The sequence below is a fragment of the Patagioenas fasciata genome, chromosome 8, assembly GCF_037038585.1.
Source record: "Patagioenas fasciata isolate bPatFas1 chromosome 8, bPatFas1.hap1, whole genome shotgun sequence".
NCBI lineage: Eukaryota > Metazoa > Chordata > Aves > Columbiformes > Columbidae > Patagioenas > Patagioenas fasciata.
Window position 1 is genome coordinate 22,869,846 of NC_092527.1, and position 25,875 is coordinate 22,895,720.

General features: G+C 41.1%; 1 protein-coding gene across 1 annotated transcript in view; it reads right to left on the reverse strand.

Annotated features, from left to right (window-relative positions):
• Positions 1-24,003, reverse strand: part of TBC1D12 (TBC1 domain family member 12) — a 44,621-nt gene extending 20,618 nt beyond the window's left edge. The window contains 5 exon segments of the mRNA XM_065843337.2: positions 505-561; positions 6,096-6,219; positions 22,860-23,735; positions 23,737-23,807; positions 23,809-24,003. Coding sequence (XP_065699409.1) covers positions 505-561; positions 6,096-6,219; positions 22,860-23,735; positions 23,737-23,807; positions 23,809-23,988 — 1,308 coding nt within the window. The 5' untranslated portion in view covers positions 23,989-24,003.
• Positions 24,004-25,875: the final 1,872 nt, after the last annotated feature.

Genomic DNA, 25,875 nt, shown 5'->3' on the forward strand with positions numbered 1-25,875 from the left:
TCAGTAACTACACATTTCTAGGTTTCCAATTTTACATTGGAAATAGTGACTAAAAGCCTCTGGAGTTCTAACGTGCCACTGTTAATAGCTTGTGTGACTTAGTGACAGGGAAAACAAAGATTCTAGGATATCAGTTTTCAAAGCTAATATAAGGTGTTCAAAAATATTGCAAATTAAGCCTTTTAACAAGTTTCACCGTTAAGCAAGTTGGTACAGCAAACATAGAAAGTAGATTAATGTCAAGCTCTAGCATTACCTATTTCCTGCTATTCAAGAACATGCAACACAAACAATAATACTCTATCACTTTAAATTGTTAGTGAGACTCATGTGTGAGGTTTATTTATTTATTTTACTAATGGTATCTAATGAGTTGATGGTTAGTGCCATAAAATATTCATGCTAATGTGAAAATGTGATGTTTGTTCTATTTTAATGAGTGCTACATAGTCCCATGCATGGCATTGAATACAACTAGAAAAAAATATATATTAAATTTCATACCCCTGTGTTTAATAGACTGAGAGCAGATACTGACGCAACACTGCCAGAACTGTCATCCTAATGAGAAAAACAGAAGTAAAGCCTTAGTGAATATATGACAGAAAAGACCATTACAATACAGCAACACGTAAGCCAAAATTTCAATTAATATGTAGAGTATTTATACTCTGTGTTTGAAGAAACATAGAGGTGTCTGCTCCTCCTTCTCCAGCTCTCAAAACATACAAAAACATATACAAAGACTTCCCCCTTGTGCAAGATGTGTATAGACGTCTATTGGACTATTTTTGTTTTAACTGAAGCTGTGTATTTCCTACAGTCAGCACCTCTGCCCGAAAGGAGATCTTTTACTGTGGCACTTCAAGTGCATGACAGATGGTGTTCCCCGATACACCGTCTCTCCCTAGTCTAGATCACCCATAAAAATTAAACTTACTTAGACAACGGCCTTGGAAGATAAACTGTTAAAAAGAAAAGAACAAAACGTTTTCTATAGGCTGACACAAGAAAACAGAAAATGTTTGCTCTGAAAATTAATCTTGAAGACCTTGCTTGCATTTCTCATGGAAAAGCCAAACAAAGATGGGGAAGGAAAAAAAAAAGCCATTGCTTTTAAGCATTGCATTATAGCACCTGGAAGAAGGAAAATTATCATGCCTTCAACATTATTTCTGAACACATCTACAGTGTTCTTGTACCATGCATAGCCCAGACTAATAAAAAGCATTTTAAAGGCTTTCTTCTCCCTTGCTGTTTTCTCCTTTTCAGCACTAAAGTACCATACCAGTCTCAGAAGGATAAAAGCTACATTAAAACAAAAACAAACAAAACAAACACACACACAAAAAAAAAAAAAAAAATCACCACCACCCACACACAAGAACCCACCCACCACAGGAAACACACACACCAAAAAAAACCCACACACAAACCACAACTTTAAAAAAGTCCACAAAAGACAGCATCTTTACTACACAAATCATTTTGCTAAATCCTACCCTTTTGGAATTTCATACAGCCTACCTAGCTGATGATTTTGCTATCACAGCACCTCAAGCTCAGTAGCATTAAGTCTGCTTAACCTGCAGAAGCTCACTTCTTAAGAGAAGAAAAACCAATTATTTTTATCTGTGTCACCCTCTGCTATCCCTAAGTAAGTACCTGCTTAAGAATCACTCCTGTGAAAAAGCACCTAGCACTGTATTTACCTGCTTCCTTCAGATATTCAGTACCTAGATTTGTTGACAACCATGCCATATTCACTTTGCAAGCACTGTTAAATTGAAACAAAGATTGCAGGGAAGAGTTAATATTGCAAGTTAGGTCTGTGTCTCATGAAAACTGATTCAAAATGCATCTGTTCCTCTGAAGAGAAACCTCCAACAACTCTTGTCCCTGAGAGACCATGGGAGTTCTCCCCATTTAGTGAATGCAATTTTTCCATTAGATCTCAGGCTGGAGATAATAACATCGGAAAAATATGCAAGCGAAGACACTGAGTTTTTTAGCCCTCAAGTACAATTTGGGTTGTTTTTTGTTGTTGGTTTTGTGTTCTGCCCCCACCTCCGATTTCAGAGCCATCCAAAAATATTTTCAGAGGTTAGTTGTAGGACAGTGACCTAGTCATCATAATCAGACTTAGTATTTAATGGAGTGTCTAAAATGAATACCTTCCATTTTGTACACAAGGTGACAGCTTCTGGAAAAGATGGCTACACTTCTGAATAAGCAATCATTTCTAAATCACTGCAGGCTTTTCATGGTGTGTCAGATTTAAATAAAAAGCAAGATTCTCTCCCCCTCATTTAAGGCTGCCGCTGACAGTACTTTGTTAAAAATGCTGATGAAGTGAACCTGATGTTTTACTTTTGTTTATCTTGCAATGTGTATTTCCATTTTTTGAGTTTACCTTAATTCAGGCATATTAGGAAAAAAATGGTCATAATTCTTTAAACAAATCAAAAGTATCAAAAAGTGCTTGAATAAAAACCAAGTGCTAAACTTAATGACTTGATATCCAGAATAATTTTTATCATAGATTTAAAGCTCTTTTCTTTAATCATGAGCAGGAAAAAAATGAAATCAAGCTTGCATTTTTGAACAGAACTTGTATTCCAGTCAATACACACCAAAATGTTACGCATCAGCCCACAAGTCGTTTTCTGCTTTAAATGCTTCTGTATTAAAATATTTCAGCAGTCTAATTTAAAGCAGATCTCTGTACAGACCAAAAAGAATTTACCAGACTGACCATTAACAAACACATACTTCTTATAGTAGCCAGTGTCATTAGTTGCAGTTCATGAAAGAAGGCACACTTCCTAAAACCAAACACATTTTACATTTGCAGTCCTAAGGAGCTCTATATTCCCTTTTTAAAAAACAGCAAAGGAAGGAAGCCCAGAGGAGGGAGATGTCCAGCAAAAGAGTTGGCCTCAATCACATCCTGCCTGGGCAGCTCTAAATCCGCGGAGAGCCAAGCGTGCCAGCAGCTGCAAGCGGGGAGATGCCACTGCCAAGAACTTTCAACCCCTGACCCAGTTCGAGTTGGAGCATCTTGGCCCAGGCGCGCTGCCGGCAGCACGGCTGCAGGGTCCCTGCCGGACCCCACCACCTCCCCAGCCGGGAAAACCATGCCGGCTGCTTTTCGACAAAAACATTTATCATCTTCCACACAGGCTAAGAAACTTGCAAAGAAAGTTATTTACAGTAACTTTCATTAGACAGTCTCCGAAGGCAGAGCTGGCTAGCATCGCTGTCTGAAAAACGTCTGCAACAGCATCCTAAATTAAGTTTCCAGCTTTTCTTGGAAGTTATTCAGGATATTAGAATCACCACCTGAATTCTCTGTAGAAGCATATATAGCAATGTCTAGTTGATAGACAGTGACTGGGAGCCACAAGCATTCATTTAAATGTAATTATCAATTTACTACATCATTCTTACCAAAAAGATAACATGGGAGGCTTCCATCAAACAGGACGGAAATAGGGCACGTGAGCTTTACCACCCTTCCGACTATAAGTAATCTACAACAACGCATTTTTTTTTCTTGTTTTACTAATAGGGAAGTCCTTCAAGTGTCAAAATATTGCCATAAAGCTTTGATATTAAGTATTATCCTTACCCAAAAGACTTCCTCCTCTTATTAATTACAAAGCTTTTCCTGTTGTGAGTTAATTTTTCCTGCAAAAAGACTTTTTAAGATCTCATCCTTCATCTCAAGGATGCTGACTCATTACTGAGTTTCCTTAATCAATGGTTTATTTGCACCCTGCCAAATCTGGCCACTGGCATCAGTAAAGTCACAGAAGTTTGTGTCCAGCCACAGAGAATGCCGTAGTGTCCAGGAATGACAAGATTTGTTGCTAATAATAAACTACCATAAACTCCCTCACATGCAGCTTGCATACAGCTTAAGCCCATTCTGCTTGCATAGTCTTACACCTAGAAGGACATTTTACAAAAGCGCTAAACAGTGAGTAGCCACAGTTCTGACCAGATGGCTAAAAAAATATTGGTGGAAAAAAAAAAAAATGTGAGTTTTGTGCTTCAGATCACACTTGATCCATTTACTTCAATTTAGAAAGACAACATGGAAATTTGTAGACACTCCACATAGGATGTGAAGTATTCAGCCAGAATTACTTGTGAAAAGAACATATTGAGCTTTAATCACATTTCTACCAACTTCTTAAAGGCTTCACAACTGCATGCTTGCCTATATTCTTCTCACATGCCCTGCATAGTGAGGAATTTAGTCTAGGGGCTTCAGCCAGCCATTCAAAAGTGAAGATACTATTTTCTACTGATCCTCAATAACCGAGTGTGCCTATATTCATTCTAACCCGTCATCAGCTTAGCAAATTTGAAGGTTTTTGAGAAAAGAAACCATTGGCTTTTCTTCAAAGGCACATGCACAAGGAGATATACTGTAAATTTTAAACACACATGCAAGAGATCTGACATATGTTACATAAGGAGACATCAGGGTCACCTCTCAATTTAAGAATCAAATTTTCTCAGGTACTGTAGAGCTAACTCTGTGCAGAGTATACCATCAGTCTGGATCCCTCTTTGATATATCTTAGCTCATGATGCTTTAGATAAAGACCACATACGCTTTAGCTAAATTAGAAGCTAAAAATATTAGCTATTACTGACACATTACTCAAGACTATATAAATCAAATAGTGACCCTAATCTGGCAACCATTATAACAGAAACCACGACTAGTGGTCAGGACCAACTCAATCAAGTTTAGAAGATAATACATTGTTTTAATATATTTGCTTTTCTGCCACTACAGAGAGGTCAAAAAAATTGGAACACTACACTGAGGGACAGGAGGATAAGAAAATAAGACTATTTCTGCAGATTATGACTTGGTCTCCAGTACAAACATGTTCATTACTAGAAAACGAGAAGCTGATGACAGGTAGCATTGTACACACTCTGCATTCCTCAGGATGGAAGAGACATCTGTATTTTTACCAGAGTGGTTTCATAGCACAAGGCCAAGACCATTTATTTGCAAGTAGACTAAGCAAGAACACTTCCCCTCTTCTCACCCAAAAAGGGAAACCATTTAAATAAGGAAAATTGTATTTGAAAATGTTGAAAAGCACCCAGTTTACTTGAGAGTAAATAGCACTTTCTGCAATCTCATAATTTTCCTACATTTCATTGTGTTTTGCACTTTAGTTGCTCCCAAAAGGCCCTCTTCACCATGAAGCTCCTTCTAGAACATGGCTCAACACAGCTTCATTCACAGCCACATTTGTACCTACCAAACACATCAGCTTATATGGAATTTGAGCAAGGAGACAAAGAGAAAGCAGCTCTCAAGAGATTAAAGTTACTGTTTGCACCAACACCAGGGGCAATCATACTTCTTAGGTCAACAAATCCTTCAACTTCAGGATCACATGTTAACATTAAGTTAACGATGCATTACCAATTGCTTGTCTTTAAAGACTACGGCATTTTATTATTAGTTTATCTAATTAAACAGAGATAAAATACAAGAACAAATATATGGAAGTAGAACTCAGTCTCAGGGGAAGGAAATCAGGATTACCTTTCTGTGGTAACCTAGTAACTCTAAAACAAGTTCAACCTACAGTACTATTTTGAAACAAAAATACCTTGAGTGAGATTACAAGTGTAGATGAAACAAGATTACACATTTCAGAAAGAACTCTAAGCGATTTGTCACAAGTTACACACATTGTAAGCCTTCCAGGCAAGAACAACTATGGGAAGATGAATTAGGTCACCAAAAAACAAAACCACACACAAAACAGCAACACCAAAACCAGGTTTTTAACACCAGAATGTCCAATAATGTTTTATGAGGATAAATTTTCCTAGATTAATATCTAGTTTGAAGACAAAGAAAAATTGAATATGCAACTATGATATTATTGCACTAAACAGGCAAAAGTAACTCAGAAGTGAATTTCATAAAGAGTCTTCCCAGAGCACTCCACGGTTGTACAGTAACAGCATGGAGATAACAGCAGAGAACTGAAATACTATGCATTAATTTTTACAAGTTTTCTACCTGAAGCTGTGTGATGCTTACTCACCTGCTGAATAATTTTGGAATCTTTTGGAAGGTTTTCCCTGGGTGGAACTTTACCAAACAACTTCCATCCAGGAGCGCTTTGGACAGCAGGTTTGAGTTCCTTTGTCCTTTTAGCAAAGAAGTTTCTGAAAAGAGAGGAGGGTATTTTTTTGTTTATTAACAACATGATATATATACCTACTTACATTTCTTTAAACCAAGCTCACCAATGTAGAGAATTACTTCTCAACAAATGCATAGTGTGCTACCTTAGCTTTTTCTTATATTTTCAAATAATTAACTTGAGCAGCTTTCATTATGGGTGCTTTGATACTAATATTTGTACTTAACACCCTGGTTTATTTCTGAATTCTAAGCTACTTAAGCAATATCAGCCCTCTTCTAGTAATACCAAACAGTTTATTAAATGTAAGTTAGCAGCATGCAACCATTCTTGGACTTTTGTCTGAGGTTTGTTTTATGGAGCTGAAAACAGATGGAAAACACTGTGTGTAACTTAGAGATTTAAGAAGAAATTGTGAAATATTATTTCTAATAACCCTTTCTGCAATCTTCACACCTTCAGCTCTCATAACATGGACTAGAAAACCAGGGACCATGCACACAGAAGATAACCTTTGCCAGTGCCTAAAGCAATTACATTCAAACAAGCAAATAACTGCATTGCTCTATTAGTTCTTAGAAAGCCAACCATTTGACTCTGATCACAAGCTCTCAGAGAGCATGCCATGTGCAAGTGCTTTGAAAGAGAAAGAAGTGTATTTATTCTAAATACTGGAAAGCTACTTTCCAGAAACTTACAAAAAAACACAGAGGGATTAAAAGTTAGGTACCCTGTAAGGTTATTTCTCAGGATGCTTACAAGTTGACCTCTGAGCAAGCAGAATATGGAGCACTTCTATTGGAAGATGTTTTTGAGCAGCACTAACCAGCCAACCTTGTGCTTTTGTGCTCTTCCTCTGGAAAGACATCCCCAGATTTATCCTTCATGTACAACATTTTTGTTGTATTTTAAAATACATTTCCTTCTCAAACTGAATGCATTCACATTTGTGCACAGAAATCAGTCTCTTGGCTTTGCCCAGACAGAAGCAGCATGCTCCAACAACCGCAAACTGTCTAAAAAGTGTATAGTTGCTCTTAAATTCCAGCACTGTCAGGGTCTGACCATGAAGCATAGTTGTACAATTAGGAACTGTCAGTGTTCGAAAGACATTGTATAGCTTTCAAATACAAGCTGTCTTTTCAGCTCGCAGAAGGTTTTTTGTTATTTAGGAAATAAGCAAATGTGTGTCACAAAAATCTCTTCTGTCCAAGTCTGTGTGAATGGAGTCTACAGATACTCCTGTGGTAGCTGAAGATCTAGCCACAAAAAACCAGCAAGCTGGGAAGTAGAAGCAGATGCTGATAAAGTGTGAAAGTCTTCCAAGAACTGTAAACTCAAGACAAGCAGTCCTGTGGAATCCAGGAGAACAGAGAAATTCAGAACACAGACTCTGCTCAGTCTGTCCAAGGCCACCAGCACACACTAGCAACAACAGCTTGTTATAAAAAAAAGGAAGATGACTGCAGTCAAGAAAGCAGCAGCTGCTTCAGGCAGGCAGGGAGTAGGGGATTACATACACAGCTGATGAAAGAGAAAGCGCTTTGAGAGATTTTTTTTTTAATGCCCACAGAGAAGCTGTTGGTGCACCAGCACAGCCCTCCGAGTCTGTGCATGTCTCCCAGCTGTTGTTCCTACCCAGTAAGTGAGTAAGTACGCTTGGAAATAATTGCTTGCACTGCATTAATAGTTACCCGCCATTAAAGAAATCCAGCTGTTGCTATTAATAATAGCTTAATTAGATATTAATAGCTAATTAATAGCTTAATGGCTTAATCAATACAAGGTTTTCTAGTAAGCATTAGTTGTGATCCATGCATCCCACAACTCTGTCCCCACCAGGGAAACTTGAGATATCTTAGTCCATCCCTGTGGAAGCAGAGTAAGCACCCAGAACCCCAAACTAGTGTTTTCTGACACATGACCTGGAAAGAGGGGCTGATGAAAAAGCTGTGGTACCAACATCTTTAAAGTCAATCCCAAGACTGCATACCATTAGTGAAATGAACAGGTCCATCCGTAACAGAAAAATAAGTAAAAAGTGTGCTTATGTAAACAACAATGGCTCATTTCACAAGCACAGGAAACCTTTCACAGTGCTTTACATTGTCTTCAGGAGGGAATGAGAAGTGTTCAAAGAATCATCAAAAAAAACAAGATGAAGTATTCTAAAGACCAACATGACACTAAATACTACACTACAGCCTTGCTCTTAAATCTGCAATTACAGCAGCAGCTATGTATGAAACTTAATTGGGAGAGATATTTTTCCAAAAGCAGGTACACAGGAAGATACATTCTGGAGTACCATTCTTGAAATATGAAATAGCTGATGTGTCCTGACTTCATGGATAGCAGTAACCATCCAGTCTCTGCACATATTACAAAATACTACCAGGATTACCTGGCAGTTCAGCTCCATTGCTTCCAGCACTTGTGGAAATGGAGATGTATGCCTTGAACAGTGATGGCAATCTGTCACTGTATCAAAGCTGGTTTATGATTAACCAGGAAGCTGGCAGATTTTAAAAGGAAAAAATGTGTAAACACACAGGAGGTTTTAGTTAATATATCTGTACAAAAGATTTACGCAGCCTTGTGGCTTTTACGAGATTGGATTTAAAAAAAAAAAAAAAACACAACCAACCAAACAAAACCCAACTATAACATTAAAACAAACTGTCCAGAACATAGTCTCTCCACCAAAACAAATCTTGGTTGTTCCTTTGTTCTTCTTTGGTGTACTGAAATAAGCAAAAGCTTATTTCACTTTTTATGAATCCACAAGTGAAAATATACAATTTTACTTTTATTGAGTAGAAATTCATTGAAGTCTTTTTCTTGTGAAGGCAAAACGCTGGTCAGACATTGTATCATGTCAGAATAAACCTCACATAGGAATTCTAATCCAAGAGAAACTAATGGGAGGTTTACAAATAAGCTTTACTGAAGATGGAAGGGCACTTTAATACAGCATCACATCTGATGTGTTGCTGACAACAGTAAGGCCTTATAAAAGTACCGTTAAGGAACAGCATCTGTGAAAGCTGACCAGTTGCATTCACTGAACTGCAGGAAGTGTACCAGATTTGATGTATTTGTTGCTGCTTAGACTATTCATGAGTTTCACTGATCCCAGGAAAAGTAATCTATTGAGATGGACTGAAGAGTCAGTGGCATTTTGGTACAGAATCTCAAAATCCATCTGAAAACATCACATTTCCTTAAAAAGAAGCCTACACTTTAGAACTGAATAATGCTTTCTGTTGAAAGGACGAGTATTAAATTAGTTCATTGAATTCAGCTTTGGTTTACAAAAGCCCAGTGGAAAACTTGTAAGTTTTTTTTCCCTGCTAGTTTTATATAACTACACTGGAACACACATTAACATTCTCAGTGACACTCCAAAATGTTCCAGTGGGTGCACTGAAGAGCCTGAAAAGTAACTGAAGCAAGACAGACTACAAAGCTGTTACTGGCACATACCAAGACATCTATTCCTGAGATTGTTTGGATTATTCTATACAAAAACCTATGGGCAACCTGAAGTTGCTTTCCTTCCCACTCCAAATTTTAACTCAAAGGAGCCTGCCAGAAGAATCATCTCTGATGATTCAGAGTTCTGATGTTGTTTAGTACAGCATTATTGGAAGCAAGCGACTTTATTTACTCCCCATTTTTTCCTAAAACTCCCATTTGAGTCCAGCATTCTTAGCAATAACACTTGGAAACAGCATCCACAAGCCTGTATCTGTCCTTACTCCTGAGCTTTAAAACAAGATATAGATCCTGACTCATCTCCCCACTCTCCATAAAACTGTAACCTGTAGCCTTCAAAGCCATACATTCAGCAATGCTTGTGAAGTGTTTAGAGGGAAAAAAAAAAAAAAAAACAAAAAAAAAAACCACACCACACAAAACAAACACAGTTTAGAAATCTGTGAAATGCAACAAAGTTGCAAAATGGCAAGCTAAAATGCAGTCCTGGCGGGTATGGCTTACCCTGCATTAATAAAGCAGTTTCAATGTGACTGCCTAGAAAGCTATCCTGTTTAGTCAGCGAATCTAGTAATGCACCTTCAATCAGATTTTTAAAAGGCACAGCAAACTCGAAGGTAATTAGTCAGCCAAAGCAGGAAGGTGTCCTAATAGGGATTTACCTCCTCCGCATCGAAGAAAAATTGCAGCATTGTTCTACTTATTAGGTGTTAAGAGAATCGAATCATTAGAACTCCACCTTCAGACACAAGCTTTGCCTGTTCTGCTGCTTTTAGTTCTCTATATACAAATTTCAAGTGCAGAAGAAGGCTGGATCTTACATGTGAGCTATTTAACATGAGCATCAGTTCTGCACTATGAAAAGTGGCAAAAAATCAAGTGGTATCAACTACTGAAACCAGTATATGGTCTCAGAAGAAAGCATAAAACACAGGATCATCATTACTGTTACACCTGAGCAGCAAGCATGCTTCCTCCTTACAATTCACTTTCATATACAAATACATCTAACTCAAAATGCTGCACCATGTTAGACAACAAACAACTGTGGGCATTCCTGGAAAACAATCCTTGCAAAACTTGAAGCACGGCACCAAACATTTTTTTTCCAAATAAAATATTCAGAATTCAGGGTTGTCTTAGAAATAAATGTGTTTCAATCCTGATGCTGAAAGCTAAAATACTATAATCTATTTCCTTTGCAAAGCAACTTTGACCTTGCTCAAAATGTTTACTCACTAATCTACAAATAAAATAGCTCCTACAAGTGAACTTCCTGTTAAAACATTTTTCTGACTTTTACTTTACACACGTAACAGTCTGGTTTACAGTAATTTTCAATCAACTGTCATTTGTTGTCATTGCATCTACCTGTCTAGATCTCTGATAACAGGGAAGCACTGAGAAAACAAGCTTTGAAAGCCAGAAGAACTGATAAAGGAAATGATGGTTGATTATATTTTCCTTTTTCTTAAGCATCTAGTTCCTGTTGTTACATGCTGCATAAGACAACTGTCTCATGTTAAATCCAGTGAAGCAAGACACAAACAGGAAGGAATCAGCAGCACATCAAGACTATGCTCACTTTATCCTATTTAACTTTTCCTCCCAGAATCACACAGGCTTAGAGGGGGAATCCAGCATGGAATTAATACTGCAAATGAGCGCCAAGCTGGACAAAAAAAAAGTTTCCTGTTTGGTTGTTTTAAATATAATTACAAAAATGGAGTTAAAATACCTGGAAGTTGCATTTCTCTGCAATAACTAAATCACATTAAAAATCCACTGATTCCAAGAAAACCTCCGAATTTGTAAAATGAATATAAAATAATAAAACTCATTAAAAGCTGCATATGTATTATGATACAATTTACTTTGCATCATCACAAATAGAGTTCTGCTTGTGAAAAACACCCTTTTCTTGCTCCATCCCTATGCTAATTTTTAAATAAGCTTCCTAGGCATATAAAACAGGTCTATGGTTGAAATCTGAATGAGTCAAAAGGCAAACTGATAAGGAAACTACTTATGTACCTAATAATCTTTATCCAGAGAGCTGTATCACTGAGGAGTTAGAAGACATATGTCCAGAAATTGTTACAGATGCACTTTTACTGGAATAGCATTAAAATCAGTCATTTAGGCTTAAAGTCATGCCTTCAGAACAGTATGCACAAATTCTGAAGACCCCTGCAAGTCCGTAATTCCATATTCCCTCATGACTGAAACTGAGTACACAGCAAGAATTTTAACATTCACTCTTCTTCATACTCAATTGTCCATTCTGTTAAGGTCTTACATGCAACAATTTGGAAGTAACACCAGAAAAGCATTGCTTGATTATAGACAAGTAGCTCCTCTTAGACAAGACTTTTCAATAATTTACATACCGAAACAAATGTAATTCAACTCTAAGCATAAATAATGAATAATTAAAAGAAAAAAAAAAACTTTCTGGTTAGCCACTTAAAAAGCTCGCAGAGCAACAACAGTAGAATTCTACTTCGAGATTTTAAATTGTTTATATACAGTACACCATTTGTAGGAATTTATGAAAGTGTCGAAAAAAAATACAATGCATGTTCAAAGTGCACACAATTATTTCTTACACCACTGGATAGAGTTATTTTAGATTTGAATTACATGACATTGTCAAGGAGCTATTTGCTCACTTTCACATGCTCAGAAGTGTTTTCTCACATTACTAGTTATGGCTGGAGAAGTGACATGAACATTAAAATATTAAGAGCAAATACCCCTACATTAGAAATACACTTTTCAACTCATCCTTTACTCTCATGTTTCAACCTTAATTTTTACGTTAAGATACAAACATTTTTCAATTTAGTTTAAAATCCATAACATATAGATCTAGAACAAAACACTAATAAATTTAGAATTTATTACTCATTCTATATTTTTATTTTCAATAACTTAGAACAACATCAGCCCATTTTGATTCTATACATTTATACAGTTGCTCTGAGCACAAGTTTCCAAGCTCTGCCCTCTTCCACCACCTTGCTGCAAGGAAAAGCTATACACCAGCTGAAGTCCTGTTCCCCCGGACACAGATCTACATATTACAGGATGTTTCACACTTCAGGACTTTTTAGCAGTACAAAGATCTCTTCTTTCTCTCCACACCAAGGCAACCCAGAGACTATCCCAAACCACCCTTCTTCAAAGGAATTTCAATGTTTGCATCTGTAATACTCTAGAACTTAAGTGCTACACAAGCAAGTTTTCAGTTTTCCTCTCCTCCCCCAAAAAAATTAAAATAAGGAAATTAAAAAAATCCGAACCAGTAGAAGGCCAATCTTCAGCAAGACCAAGCTTGCAGTATTTTTTTTAACGAAACTCTGACATTTCCATTGGTATTACTGGTTAACTAAAGCCTCAACTATAATACGATTAGGTATACCTGAAATCTAATGAACCATCAAGGAGCAGCTACTAAGGATTGAGGGGTAGGCCAGAAGGAGGTTTCTAGCCTCTTAGGAGGGAAAGATTAACAGTTGATACCAGTCCCAAAGTGGCTTTACAAACTCTGCTGCAAAACAGTTCCACTACAGGTACAAAAACACTTGGGAAGTTTTAACAGTTGAAACCATTTAGCAGTATCACAGAACACTCAGTACACAGCACTTACTGGCAAACAGTATATTAACAGTCTAAACAATACTTCTAACAAACATCTGTTGCACAGGTCAACTTTACAAACATGCTCAAGCATTCCAACACATACATGAACAAGCAGACATATGCCAAGGTGACAGACATGGTTAAATTTCAAAATGCTCAAGTAAAGTAAAAGGAAGATAATTGGTGTGGTCTTACCTTTACTTTTCAGAGTGAACTAGCAAAACAGAGCTCTATGTCAAACTATTTTATCATCCTCATATTTAATCTGGTAGTTCAGTAGCTATTTTGATGCTACACCAAATGTGTAATAATAACCAAATGTCACTTGTCCACAGAACCTAAACCAAAATCCTAGATCACAGCTGCAAGAAGTGGAGAATTTCTACCAGTTGACTACAGACGTTCTGCTATTTCTTTCCTGGCCAGGTGTATCTACTCCAGCAAAGCCACAGCTGCTTAACCAGCAATATACTCCAAGCAAAAAACCACTACAGGAGTAAGACCCCTTCCCTCCCACACACACACAATAACGAAGCTATTTCAGCTCCACTAAAGGGGAAGCCCATTTCTCCTCCTTGCAGCAGTCATGTCCTACAGCCCCTTTTTCTGCATCAATTCCCAAAACTCTCTATACCTTGCAAGTCAATTCAGTTCACTAATCCCACAGAAAACCATCCACATTTTTTCACTCCCAAGCTTAACGAGCTATAGCAGCTCATAGAGGATCAAATAAATACCAGAAGCAGGGAAGAGACATTCCCTTTGTTTCCTGACAACAACAAATTCTTCAATCACCTCAACAAGATTTCTCACAAAAGTACAACATACTGAAGCAAACTACCTAAAACTGTTCTAGTAGAAACTTACTTTCAGTTAAGGCAAAAGTCTCACACTTTATCAGGGCAGTCACCTGTATAGTCCGAATGTTGCTATACGAGATACATTTTCAAGACAAAGGTGAAAGATTTTCAGCCTTTGATACAGCCTACAAGTCTGTGAACTGTAAATTCAAACACAGGGCTGAGATTTATTTTTAAGACTGTCCCAAGAGCAGTAATGCTTACTGCTCCAAACAGCCTGGTTAAACCTCATTTACTATTTTTCCCTTCTGCTCCCAGAGTGCCTGTCAACTACTTGATTGTGTAATGTAGTACTACAAAACACTACAGTACTACTTTTGTAGCCACTTAGTGTATCTGGTATATGCTGTGGTTAGCAATTCACAACAAATTTTATGTCACTGCTTCAGTGATAAATTGCAGAAATACTACAAAATTCAATAATTCATTTTTGATGTGTTAAACAGATGACATTAATATGTAAGAGCCTGATTATTTCCAGTTTTGCCTGATGACATTGTGTTTTACAAAGGAAGAAACTCCCCAGTCTATCACTCAGCTGCCCACAGAATTTGAGGAACAGCAAGCAACTTGCGAAATACCTAAAGTTTACAACAACAAGAAGCTAGAATAATAGAATGATTTAGGTTGGAAAAGACCTTTCAGATCAAGTCCAACTGTAAACCTAACACTGCTAAGCCACCACTAAACTACATCCCTAAGCACTACATCTACACGTCTTTTAAACACTTCACGGGATGGCAACTCAACCACAACAGGTGACACAGCCCATTTCAATGCCTGACAGCCCTTCTGGGAAGAAATTTTTCCTAATATCCAATCTAACCTGCCCTGGTACAACTTGAGTCCATTTTCTCTGTCCTATCACTTGTTACCTGTGAAAAAGAGACCCACACCCACCTCACTACAACCTCTTTTCAGGTAGTTGTAGAGAGTGGTAAGGTCTACCCTCAGCCTCCCTTTCTCCAGACTGAACAATGCCAGTTCCCTCAGCCACCCACAACTTTGTGCTCTGGAATCTCCACTGCTTCCCATTCCACAGCTACAAACCCTCCCTAGTGCCTTTGGTAGTTCACAGTTTGTTTGGGTTTTTTTGGCTGGTTGGTTGGGGTTTTTTTTTAAGCATTCTGGCATCCAGCATACAAACAGCTTCATTATTGCCCAGCAGCAAGACAGACAAGATCCTACATTAATGGATGCATCAGGCAACTGAAGCAATACAGACAGGACTGAGCTTTGTGGGGTCTGAGACCTGGCCAGGGCCAACCTTCCTCTGCTACAGAAAGCTGAGGAACTGGCATCAACAACTCTGTTTGCTGTTCTTGAAGCATATATAAGACATACGAAGTACAGTCACCATTGTCCCACAGCATCTTCCTCAGCACATCAAACCAGACCTCAGCGACTGGGGCAGCAGCAGCAGCAAGCCTGGGCTTCATTTGCTACAGCAGAGGCACAAGGGTTAAAGATGTTCTATTGCTTTCCATATCTCTGGTGTCTTTTCTCCTTCTAGACAATCACTTAGTTTGTTTCTACAGCTGGCCTTCAGGACATTTGTTTAGATCAACAGAACTGCCCTAGGCAAGGGAAGCCAACAAGGCAGCTTTTATTATACTGCCTGATCCAGAAAGACTGTTTCACTTCAAGAGTACATTAAATAAAAGTTCCCAATATAACAACAGAAATTGAACACCATTTCTTCTTAATAAAGGAGTACCTTGGAGAAGGATGGAGAAAAACTGCAAAGAGCTTCCTCCCATAGGCTACAGGTGTTATTCTCAGTGGGTAGTAATGGAATTTTCAAGAACACCAGTCTGAGTGTTTGGCTCTCAGAAGTTCTGGAAGAATAAACTCATCTATGACCATCAAAACCAGTTTTCTACTCATTCAGGCCATAAGTTCACCTACAACATCCATCCACCTCTCACACTGCTACCCCCAATGCTGGGCCAGAAGCAATATGCTCTGCAGGTGGTTTGCACAGCTGACTGGTTACTCCAAATACAGAGGCAAATTAGCAGGGTCTCTCTTTTGCAGGCCCTCCTTATGCTCAGCCTTAATTCAAAAACCTGCAGGATTTCTATGTTTGAGTCCTCTCAGTCTCAGAGAAATGTGACTGAACCTGGCTAACAGGCTGCAGTACCCGAGAGATGAGGCAGTAGCTGCCTAAACTGCAGTTCCTTAGAAAGCAGTAATAAAAAGGCTAAGAAGCACAGCACAGTCTGAGGCTGAGAAGCTTAAAGCAGTGCCTACCATCCAGTCTAACAAACCTAGTCGTTTCCCAGCTGAACAACTAACAACATCAAGAAGGGATAAAAAAAAAAGGACAGGCTTTATATCATAAACATCTCAGCAGCTCCCAGGAACTCAAGAGAATAACAATTTTTGCATCCATGTAAATTAAATGTGACCAAAATCCTTAAAATCCTCTTTTATTCTTAAACAATCAAGGCCAAATAGCCTAATGAATAATTGCACAGTCAGAAAAGGAAAGCATAAAAGTATCATTTTCTTAGAGGCCAGCTGTGATTAAAGCAACTTCCTTTGGTTGTTCTTTTCCATGTAAAACATTCTCCTTTTAGTCATAAACTGTTCAGAAGAGAGGTCCCATTCATTTTGTCACACTATGCTCAATATATTGAGTCTGTAAGAAATTCTGTGGCATAAAATAAGCAGAAGAGACCAGGGAATGAAAAAGGCCTTCTCTGAAACTAAGCAGGAAAGAAGATCATTTCAGTTTAAATGCCTCTATAAAACACTCCTTAGCAAAAGAAGCTACAACTCCAACAGTTTTTTGCACACTGAACAGTAATTTCAGTAATTTCAGCTGTTTGGCTTGGGAAAAAACCAAACAAAACAAAACACTAAAAAAACCCACACAACTTCCCACCCCTACCCCCTCACCCCCCCCCCCCCCCCAAAAAAAAAAAAATACAACACAAAGAAACAACAACCAACCTACAGCATTAGTTTAAGGAAAACTCACTTCAATAAAAATCCTATTAGGATCATAAGACTCTCAGTGCAAATATCTGTACCAATGTCTACCAAGGAGAACAGATAAATTTCTAATAATACATTGGGCAGTTGAAGTTGATGAAGATTATACACATGGCTGTAAGGTCTTAGAAATCACATCTATTTAGTTGGGTATGATATTTTGGTTTTTTTCTTGGGAGGAGAGGGCAGGAAATGGGCTGCAGACAGAAGCTGGAGCAACCTGATACCTACCCAGAATTAAATCAGCATATGATTCTTCCGCTTGCACACCTGAAATTTAACTTTGATTTACTAATCAACAGACATCCTAGCCAAAATAACATGGGCACCACAGATGCACAGCATCTTACATACTTATGGTGAAACACCCATTGCTCATGTTTTTCAGAAACACAAAACTCTTTAAAGCCTATACATCAAGAAACTTCCTCAAACAGCCATTTTCAACTCATAGACCTTGAGGACTTGCTCATTTTCATAAGCTGCTTGGAACTGGTTCACTAACAAAAACAAGGCTGCTGTCATATAGATTTAGTTTTCACAAGTGCAGATCCCACTGCAGAAACTTTAGAGGTGCACAGTATTTCCTTGACCTTTTTATGAAGAACAGTTTTCTATAATTTGGATAAAATTTTCCATGTACACAGTTATTAAAAAATTGGGAGCCAAAATAAAAAGTGCTGAGCTTTTATCTTCAAAGTTTGCTACAGTTCGTTTTACTTAAGAGATTACCCTTACTTAAGTTGCCATTATATTTGTTATTCATATGACTGAAAGCCAGAAACTGGCAAACATGTCAATACAACTCCATAAAATCAATCATTCTTAGCAAACAGTGAATGAAGAATCCACAGAGAAGCTTCTCATTTTGATAAAATGAATGCTTTTTCCTATTTATATCAAGTTAATTATGCCTCTGAGAAAAAAGGAATATTGTTTGAAGTTAGTTACAGATTTGGGTCCAAGTGCTCTTGCCGAATTTCTCCAGTCAGCTTTAATTAAAATCAGTCATAGGTATCTGCTTGTTCACTTAAGCTACAAGATTGCTCAGAGAAAGTAAAAATGTAGGTCGGACAAAGACATAAGAGTGAAGGGTGCTCTCAAAACTTCTAGGGGAAGCTTTGTTATATTCCCTTAGCTCTTCTCTCCAATTATCTTTCCAATATATTACCAGTATATTTCCTTGACATGTTAGAAGCACTCTGTAGCTTTTTTTTTTCCTTCTTATCTAGACAGAGGGAAAAAAAACTAACCTCAAAACCAAGCACACGAAGTCTTCCAGGTTGTCAGCAAGAACTGGCCAAGGCACAGGCAATAGAGAAATATAAACGAAGCATTGTGAAGTGCCCCCAATCTGTTCTTTGACCTTTACACAAACAGGAGGTTTAGAATATCTATCAAAACTAGGATGGCTCATACCCCACCTGACTCTCTTTTTTGACCAAAACCCCACAAAACAGATTTATTCTTCACAGAGGCACTGTACATCCCCTGAAATTTCATGCTGATGTATGAAACAGAAGAGCTCTGGGGAAGAAAAACAAAACAAAACAAAAAAAACACAAACAAACAAACAAAACACCAACAACACACGAAAAACCACCACACAACCATGTTGACTCTGCTATTAAACACTGACAAGATGCAACTGTAGACTAGGTATATGCCTATATAGCTCAAAGAGCTGCAACTGTTACTTAGTAAGAAATTTAAACTACAGCTCTACAGACATTACTAGTACACAAGTAACCATACTCACAGAGGTAAACCTCTTCACAACCCTCTGCAGTCTCTGTCAAGGACATTAGTAGGAGCACAAAGATTAGCAGCTCTTGAAGAACTACCTATTTACTGAAATCACAGAACTGTGTTTACAAAGAGTGAAAAAAAGATGCAGACTTCAGAGATTTCACAGTTCTTTGTTCCTACATACACTGACTCCCTTCAACTTCCAATCATTTCCACAAGTGAAGATTTTTCAAAACTTCTGGACAATAAGCACAACCACTCTGACTGAGGAAGGAAAGATGAGACTAAAGACAGTTTTTGTAAGCATATGTGTGCCAACTACCATCTATGTGTCCAACACCTTACACCTACAGGTCTTTCGGATGTGCTGTGATCTACTCTAAGTGGTGGTTATGAATTAAGCTCTTTGCTATTTTATCAGTAAAACTTGTTAGGTGAATTCTGGAAAACAAGTACTTGGTAAAATGGTGCTTTACTACAACAGTGTAAGTATCACTGCTCTTGCCACCAGTAAGCTTTGAATCCAAGAATGAGAAACTTTGCCAACTACAAGATATGTACATTTATTTGGTAAATACACAATCCAGAAAGGAACAACACCTTCATAAGTTTGGTACATATGTGTAGGACTATGAAATATAATCTATCTTTATAAGACGTTCAGAATCACCATGGCTTTATCTCAGTCCCACAATACTCACTGCTGCTTGGCCTTTTTGGTTTACTGTTCCGCTCTACATGTTCTGCTTTGGGGGATAAAGTACACCGCAATCAAGGTAATAATCACGGTTTTAACTCAACCGTCCGCACAACATTCCTGCTCACTGAACCGTTCTGTACACCATAACAACCCACTGGGGCTACCCAAAAGTGATCCAATAACCCAAGAACAGAGCATTACCCTTGTAAGCTGCTACATAAGACCATAAACCACAAGAACAGTGCCTATATATGACCATATTACGAATCATACACAGGAGTACAAAGCAGTGACAGGTGACTTTCAAGAAGCCACTTAATGTTCTGACCATAACAGTAGCACAGTGGAGACAAGTGACCATAGTCATGCAATTTTCCTTGCCACAGCACTCTACTCCACATACCTCTGATTTACGTGAGACATCCCACTTCACATGCTGAGAGAAACAAAGAGAGCACAGCAAAAATGATTATTTTTCAGTTTAAAGTTGTTAGTATTGATTTGACAGGTTTATTAATTTGGCACAAACACAACCTAAGAGCCCAGGGCCAAATATTACATCTAATACTTACCTAAAGAAAAAAGCTTTGATCACTGATGTAAACATTCCCATGGCCTTAAAATAATTATTACTGGCAATCTCAAGGGCACAGCAACTCTCCCTGTTACAGAGCTCAGGTAAGATGCCACTGTTGACAGCTGCTCACTTTTTCCCTTACCTCACAGTTTTCTCCTCTGGTTCAGTGAAATTAACACAGACAATTAACATGGATGATTTCAAGGAACTGCAAAACAGGCCAGGCTGAAAACTGAAGGGATGGAAATAAGCAGCTGGAAACAGCAGCCTCCTAACCCAGATCTGCCACAACCGAACAGTTTGACTGACTGGGCAATGACAACAACGAAGCTCTCACACTGAAGGCAGTAACACTTCCCCATTGGCTCCTCTCAGACTTTAAACAACAGCAAGAAATGTCCACCTTGTAAAGAATTTCCATGTGATTATGACTACTAGAAAAAACAATGGCAGCTACCAAATTTTAGAGTTTGTAACCTAGACCAAGAGCATTACAAGTGCAAAACAGCCTATAAGATGCTCCAGACTGCTGAACTACCTGTACAATGTGGGAGTAGATACACGTGCCAACAAAACACAAACAAGTAGTTCTATCTTAGCAAGTAGTTTGATAGGACACAGTCACCCAGTACAAATAAAGTTTTGGGAAGTAACATCATTTATGGCTCTGTGCTCATTCAAAAATACAACCAATCATCTGCTGAGAGGTTTCACAAGGGGGTATAGTTGTTATCAACATTCAATCACAAGACAGTTTTTAACAATTTAAGTCCTCATTCCTGAGAGCCAAGGTATTTCTCTTTCTAAGAACTGGAAGAAAGTCCACTCACGGTGGCAAATGTCAGTTTGGAATGATAAGAACTAACTACTCCAAAGAATTCATGACAAGCAGGTTTTATTACTACTTCTCTGAGCAACGGAGACTACAAACTCTAGTGTTATTGTATCTAGAGACAAATCTATCAAGGAAGGTAAGTCTGGGTTTGGTTTTGTGTTTTTATGTTTGTTTGGGTTTGTTTGTTGTGGGTTTTTTTCCTCTCTCTAATCAGTAAAAGTGTTTTTTATTAATAAATCTCATTTTGGCTGCTCAGACGAATTCAGCTGTAACTAAGACACTTTTAGGAACATACAGGCAGAGCTGAAGGTAAAGTCACTGAAGACAATATTGCTCACCAGGACAAACATGCTAGAGGCACAGACAGCTGGGCCAGTCAAGGGCTATGAAACTGGCTCTCTGTCAAGTTCTTTTTTTCACTGAGGCATCGGCACTATACCTCTTGTCAGGATAGAAACAATTATATTTTTCCATGCATTATCCAAGCCTTCACTAGAAACAGCGAACATGAGTATATACTGACAACAACTTCTACTGCACACCAAGTTCAGTCTTTTCTATTAAGAAAACTCTACAGAATTTCATTAAGCTTCTGTTCCAGGGCAATAACCAGCAAGCACCAATGTCAAAGTGTTCAAGTAATGAGGCAAAGAGAAAGTAATCTACTGTAGTCCACATAACATGGGGGGGAACAAAAAAAACCCAACAAAACACAGGTGTGAGGAAAAAGAACACTAATAGGAAATAGTGGGAACAGAGTGACATCTCTCAATCCATCCTTGAAACAAAGTGGAGGCATCAAACTTACCTGCAACTGCCAGTATCCCCAGGCAGGAATCCATGTCTCCCTTTCCTGAGGGCTGGCAGAAAGAGCCTATTTCTCAGTTTTGGATCCTGCCTCAAGATCAAATCTCCCCTCTTCTATATCAATTCTTCAGTTAATAGATGTAATCTTATTCTGTCTCCTCTAAACACTTAGAGACCCATCATGCTATTAGAGCAACTGTCACACAGTAACTATAATCCTGGGGTTTTGGAGAGCAAAAACTGCTAGGAATTTGGGAAATCCCCTCTCCAAACATAACAAAAGTAACAGAGTATGCTATAAACTATTATAGTCAAGATGCACCTCCTGTGTAGTACGTTAAAGCGCAAGTGATTCTACAGAGTCCCCAGGTAATGAAGCTGGATGCCCTAGAGTTTTTGAGTTTGTGCTAGAAACTTAACAGAGGCCCAATTAATTTGACCACAAAGCCTAGCCCTTGAAGCACACCACAGCACACTTTGGAATAAACAAGTACACAGTATCTACATTGTCAGCAAGCAGCAAAGGTTTTATGAGCCTTTGTTACTTTCACACTAAAATAGCTTCCAATACCAACAATTTTCACCTCATTCCTCAAAAAGTTTAATCAGTACCACTGTGTTCATTCAGACAGCAAAATGCTCTGGTACAGAAAGCAGATTCCAGTTTGAAGTCCAGATAGTTTGTAGCAGCACAAGTGACTTTATCACCTTACACTCGCTTCCAACCCAAAGCCTCTTTCTTGCTGCAGCAATATTTACCTGGTGGCAAAAGCCCGGCGGGGCTGGACTGGCTCATCACCTGACCAGCAGTAAGACACTGCTGGCGCCGAGACACGTCGCTTCAGACAACCCCAGCGCCCCACGAGCCGATCCGGCAGACCTTCACCCCTGTCGCCGGCGCACCCGGCCCGCCGCGCCCCGCGGGGCAATCCCCGCCCCAGGCTCAAGGACGGGCACTGCCGGTACCGGCCCCGCCGCCGCCCGCCTTTACCTGGTGAAGAACTCGGCAAAGCTGCTGCCGGCGCTGGCGATGCCCGCCCGCCGGGACCTCTCCGCCGGCTCCTGCTGCGGCGGCGGGGCCGCGGGCGCCGTCCCTCCGTGGGGCAGGTGCTCCGGGGCGCTGCGGCGGCGGCTCACCTCGTAGGTGTTGCGGGAGTTCAGGTTCACGTCCGTGAAGCCGAGGGGCGCCGGGGCCACGGCAGCGGGCTCCGTCCGGCCTCGGGAGGTCCGCACAGTGGGGGCGGCCTGTGCCCGGCTGCCGACATCGTCCCCCGGGACGAGGGGCGGCGGGGAGCTGCCGGTCGCCGTCCCCCCGCGCTGCTCCGCCTCGCTCCGCAACCGGCAGCTCCTCAGCGGCTCTTCCAAGGCGGTTCCCGCGGGGACGCCGCCGCCCCCCGGGCCGGGCGGGCAGGGGACGAAGCCCCCGTTCTGCAGTTTCGCTTCCTCCTCCCCCGGCTCCGGCTCATCCCGCCCCGGCTCGGCCCGTCCTGCCCGAGGGGGGGGCGACGGCGGCGACTCCTCGGGTGGCGGCAGCAGCAGGAAGCCGACGTCCCCGTTGGTCATCCTGCCGCGGGGGCCCACGGCGTAGGCGGCTCCGTTGGCGGGCTTCTCCGGGCAGCGCTTCCCACCCGCCGCGGCGGGGCCGAGCGTCGCCAGGTACCGCTGCAGCAGCCGCTCCTGCCCCGGCCCGCCGCTCCTCCGGCTCAAGCCCCGGCTCCCATCCCGCTCCCCGTCCTCCTCCTCCTCCGCCTCCTCCGCCGCCGCCTCCTGCCGGCCCGCGGGAAGCACGGCTGCGCTGCCCGGAGCTCCGGCATCGTCCGGCCCCACCATTTGCCGCCGCGGAGTCCCGGGGATGCCAGCGGCGCAGGGGCGCGGCCCCCCCGGCGCGGCGGGGGCCCAGGGGGGCGGGGCGCGCGCGTTCCTCCGCACCGGCGGCGCCGCGAGCGCTGGCAGCCGGCGCCGCTCAGCGCCTGGGAGCGCGGCCTCGGCGGGGGGCGGCAGGCCCGGCTCACGCAGGCGCGCGGCGCCGGCGGCGGCCCTTCCCCCCGGAAAGTCACCATAGAGCGGCAGTGCCGGAGCAGCGCGCCCGCCCTCTCCGGCGCAGCCACATCCGGGACCATAGAGTTGCCAACTAGACAGGATCTTCCCCGCCAGAGAGGTGCAGCGGAGGCCGTTCCCCCCGCAGCCCCGCTACCGTATTCCAGCTAAAGGCTCGCCTCGCGCAGTATCTACCGTATTCCGCCGGCTTGCCGCGCCCACTCCGTCACGGGAAAGCACAGCCCAGCTGCCGGCATCTCCTCCCTCCTCTGAACCGAGCTGCCACCCACGCCTGCCCGCTCCTGCTGGGGTTACACAAATCTCCAGGACCCTCCGGCTGCCCCAGCACCCCCCCAGGTTTCGGGCACGCCGCTTCCAGCCGCGCCGGGGGCCGGTAGCCGGACAGACGCGCCGCACAGCAGCGCTCCGCGGTCACCGCCCCCGCTCACCCACGGACACGCCAGCAACCTGCCCGCAACAGGGAGATAGAAACGGCATGAGCGCTTTGAAATCACGGCGTGAATCCTCTCCAGAGCAGCGATGGGATGTCAAAACTCCTTAGGCTGACACTGGGAGGTGGGTGGAGGGCGTGTGGGAAGGCAGGTGCCAGCACACGTTTGTTTCCTCCTGTACCTCTCAGAGGAAAACAAAGTCATTACAGCCTCCTCGGTGTAGTGAGGAAGCAAGACCAAAAGTTATAAACAAAAGAAATAGCAAAGGAGCAGCAGTAACAACACAGGCCCTATGCAAGGTCTAGCAGGCTGCCACTCATCCTGGGCAAGCACCAAAGGTAGCACCTCAAACCAACAGGTGACTTTGGGATTCCTACCATAAATACTCACAGCTGGTAACAAGGGAGGTACCGTTCTCTTGGAAATCCTTGGCCAGAAAAGTCCTCCATTTGGTCATTCCACCTTCAAAGGTCCTGCCACATTGTGGAGGTCCTTGCTTTTAAAGGCAGGCAAGTGAGGCATGCCCAGAGAGAGAGGCCTCACCCACCACCTGGAAATGGAGATGAAACAGCCATCTTCGTTTCACGTTTCGCCTTTTTTTTTTCTTCCTAAAAATTGTGGCCATTTTAGAAAGAAAGTTTTAAACTGAGGATCTTCAAATAAAAAGTTGATGAATTTCATTGTGTTATGGCTTCTTGTTAGGATTTTGCAATATAAAGCCTTCTGGGTTTTGCTTTAGTAAGAAATAAAAATATGAAATTTGTGAATTTTTTTCCCTTCTTGTAATCAGATGTACATCACTGGATGTTTTACATGTAACAAGCAAGGCTGATCTCACCCCTTTTTACTTGAGTAGAATCTTAGAATCATTTAGGTTGGAAAAGACCTTTAAGACTACCAAGTTCAACCGTAAGCCTAGTACTGCCAAGTCCACCTCTAAACCACATCCCTAAGCACCATGTCTACGCACCTTTTAAGTATCTCCAGGGATGGTGACTGAACCACTTCCCAGGGTAAGCATACAGCATATTGCAGGTAAATACAAGAATCTGACAAAAATGTCTGGCTTGGATCTCAGATGCTGGAGAAGAAACAAATCTTGATTTGGGGTTTTTTTGCCTTGCGTATCTTGATAGCAGGCATGCAGCCCCACCCAGCTACAGCTATTCCAGATAAAGGACCATTGGCCTCAGCCCCTCACAAAAATGCCCCATAAATGTTGCCAGGATTGCCTATCATTTGGATATGCCAGCTGGAGCACTTTGTAGGCTACTTTGTCCAAAACAAATTACTAGCAAAGATGATCTAATTAAGCTTTTTTATTAACTAAGGCTTTTTAATTAAGCTTTTTGCTGTAACTAAGGTGGTGGATTTTCTGTTCACTGTGGTCCGTGTTATGTCAAACACATGGGATCTAGTCACCATGCCTGCTGAGTGAACATACATGCAGCGTGTTATGGAGACTATGCAACTCCTGTGCAACATATGCTGTGGATACTCTTTGAGACTAGAGGTCTG